Source organism: Penaeus japonicus, unplaced genomic scaffold, assembly GCF_977035675.1.
Source record: "Penaeus japonicus unplaced genomic scaffold, GWHDUDI00000001_assembly GWHDUDI00000028, whole genome shotgun sequence".
Lineage (NCBI taxonomy): Eukaryota > Metazoa > Arthropoda > Malacostraca > Decapoda > Penaeidae > Penaeus > Penaeus japonicus.
Genome location: NW_028234430.1, coordinates 19,103,164 through 19,105,663, shown reverse-complemented (window position 1 = coordinate 19,105,663; position 2,500 = coordinate 19,103,164). Strand labels below are relative to the sequence as shown.

General features: G+C 32.4%; 1 protein-coding gene across 1 annotated transcript in view; it reads right to left on the bottom strand.

Moving 5' to 3' along the window:
* Positions 1-43: 43 nt before the first annotated feature.
* Positions 44-2,500, bottom strand: part of LOC122255484 (prefoldin subunit 6) — a 13,122-nt gene continuing 10,665 nt past the window's right edge. The window contains exon 4 of the mRNA XM_043019568.2: positions 44-666. Coding sequence (XP_042875502.1) covers positions 537-666 — 130 coding nt within the window. The 3' untranslated portion in view covers positions 44-536. The remainder of the gene's footprint in view (positions 667-2,500) is intronic.

Below are 2,500 nucleotides of genomic sequence, written 5' to 3'. Positions count from 1 at the left end.
AGCCTTTGCAATTAAAAGGAAACAGGAAAATGAAGACCACATGAACTTTTAAAGCATATATTGATTCTCAGAGAAAAAAAAGGGGCAGGTGGTTGTGTGCAGCGTACAATGAAGGAAAGGAAACCAATTGAAGTGGACCAAATACAATTTTAATCATTATCATGGTAAGTTATATCATGTAGGAAGAGTGCTGTTTATTAATTCCCTGATGCATAACTGGTGGTACAAACAAATAAAACAACCATTTTTTAATGATTTCTACCTTGTTAGCACTTGTTAAGTAAGTGAAGAAATGTATGCATGGTTGCTATTCAGCACACTAATGAAACTGACAAGTTAAATAAAAGGAGTGGAAAAAAGACCAACCATTATTAGAAAAAGGTATTGAAGTTCCACATAAGCATTGCTTCCTTTCTTATCCTTATTCTTCATCCTCTTTTCAACAGCAATAAATTCTCCATTCTCATGTCCTCTATGGACACACTCAAGAGAAAAGAAAGACATATAAAAAAAGAAAAGAAAGAAAAAGGGACTCTTCACTTCTTCTGCTGAGGAACCTGGGCTTTGAGAATCAACTGCTGCATCTGCTGTTGGATTTTGTTCAGGTTATCACGCTTACCCTCCGCTTCTTTCTCTAGTTTCTGCATGCTGTTCTCATGACGTTTTCTGGGAAATAGAGAGAAAATGAATAATGAAATCAGAGTTCTCCTTCATAACTACATTTATATCCATCATATGCACACTTAAAGTTTGTTTGTGTTTGTCTGAATGTGTGTTCAGAATACTTTATCAATCATCTCAATCTTCCATTTGACTTGATATGACCCAAGACATCGTTAACAAGTTGGAGACCTAAATTACACAGCTAAGATGATGACAAGATTGACTGAAACATTGTGTTGTGAAAACCACCCAAATGATCATTTTAATTCTAATCACAGTCAGTACTATAAACTATCTAATTCCAACCTGATCCCATTCCAGTTTAAATACAATAATGATCTCTCAGAAGGACTCTCTATTCCCTTTCCTTTAATTTCCTCTAATGTAATCTTACAATTTTATATGATTTTTATTTGTCCTTAAAATGCTGCAGGAAACACCCACATCAATCAGCAAACTCAAAATAGGAAATATAAAGACATAAATAGAATAAATCTTTCACAGAATCAATTACCTCATAATGTCAAGTTATCTTAAACCATTACAATAAAACAAGTTTCCTTTCCACAATTCTGAATAGGAAGAAAAAGGTCTGCAGTGGTTGATATGCCTTCACATTATTGTCTCACAATCACAAAAATATAAAAAGCATTATGGAGGGACTGAAGCCAATAAAAAAAAAAAAAAAAAAAAGATAATAAAATAATGCATGATTAATGACAGTGTAAATGTTAGAATTTCATAATTACATTACATGGATACAATAGCTATGATGTGCAAAAAAATATTGTATCCATAAAAAAATCTCAAGTGTATAACAAATTTCTCTTTCTATTGTATTTTCACTTTGTACACTCAAAACCTTGGTAATGACAACATAGCTACAAAATGCAAAATATATAAATTCATTTCAACACTCTAAAATTCCCATCTATCAATATAATAAATGCAAGTGGCAATGGAACTTTTGGTAACATTTTTTTCATTTTAAAAAGTATGCTGAAAAATTATTCTATGCCCATAAATTTTTCTAAATTACCCTTTTTCTACCATAACTAACCCCATTCTTGCACAGGAGACCTTCCTCAATCTAGATATAACCAGTGCAACAGCTCTCCAGCTTGAACTTATGACCAGCTAGATGGAAACGAACATACGAAAAAGACAGATGAGAAGAGGGCAAACTTTGATTTTGTTATATTAACACTCAAATCCAGAATTAACATACTGGTAAGGCTGGCTTTTCCCACTGATGCAAACTGATTTCAGACAGCACATCACAGTCATGATATACAGCAAATTACTACAACTATCTTACATAGAAGGGCATTAACATGAAAGCAGTTATTTCACTGATAAAAAGGTGCTGAAAAAATATAACTTTCCATAGATCCATATCTTTTCCTGTTTCACAACACAAAGTGTTTGCAGCAACTGTGGTTGGGAAAACAAAGTGGCAGTGAAAAAAAGCAGTGGCTTACTTATCTGAAGTTTGTACTTGCCATGGTTTCATCTTTGAAAAGTAGTTTTTATTTTAGCCATCCAAGAAAACCAACCCATTTATGAAAACCATTATCATACATGTCTTGTAAATACTTACAAACTTTTCATGACTACAATAATGTGTTCATTATAATTTTAGTGATCTCGTACATGAAAATAAAAACAGTAAAGGGTATGAAGCAAAACCAAATATTTGAATGAAATCTTGCAAGTAGGAGCAAGTGACAGAATCTTTTTAATTATCATTACATAGCAAGAATCAGGATGAAATTGCTAATACAAGCTGATAAGACATTGAATATCATTAATACTATAGGCCTCATAAATGTCTTAA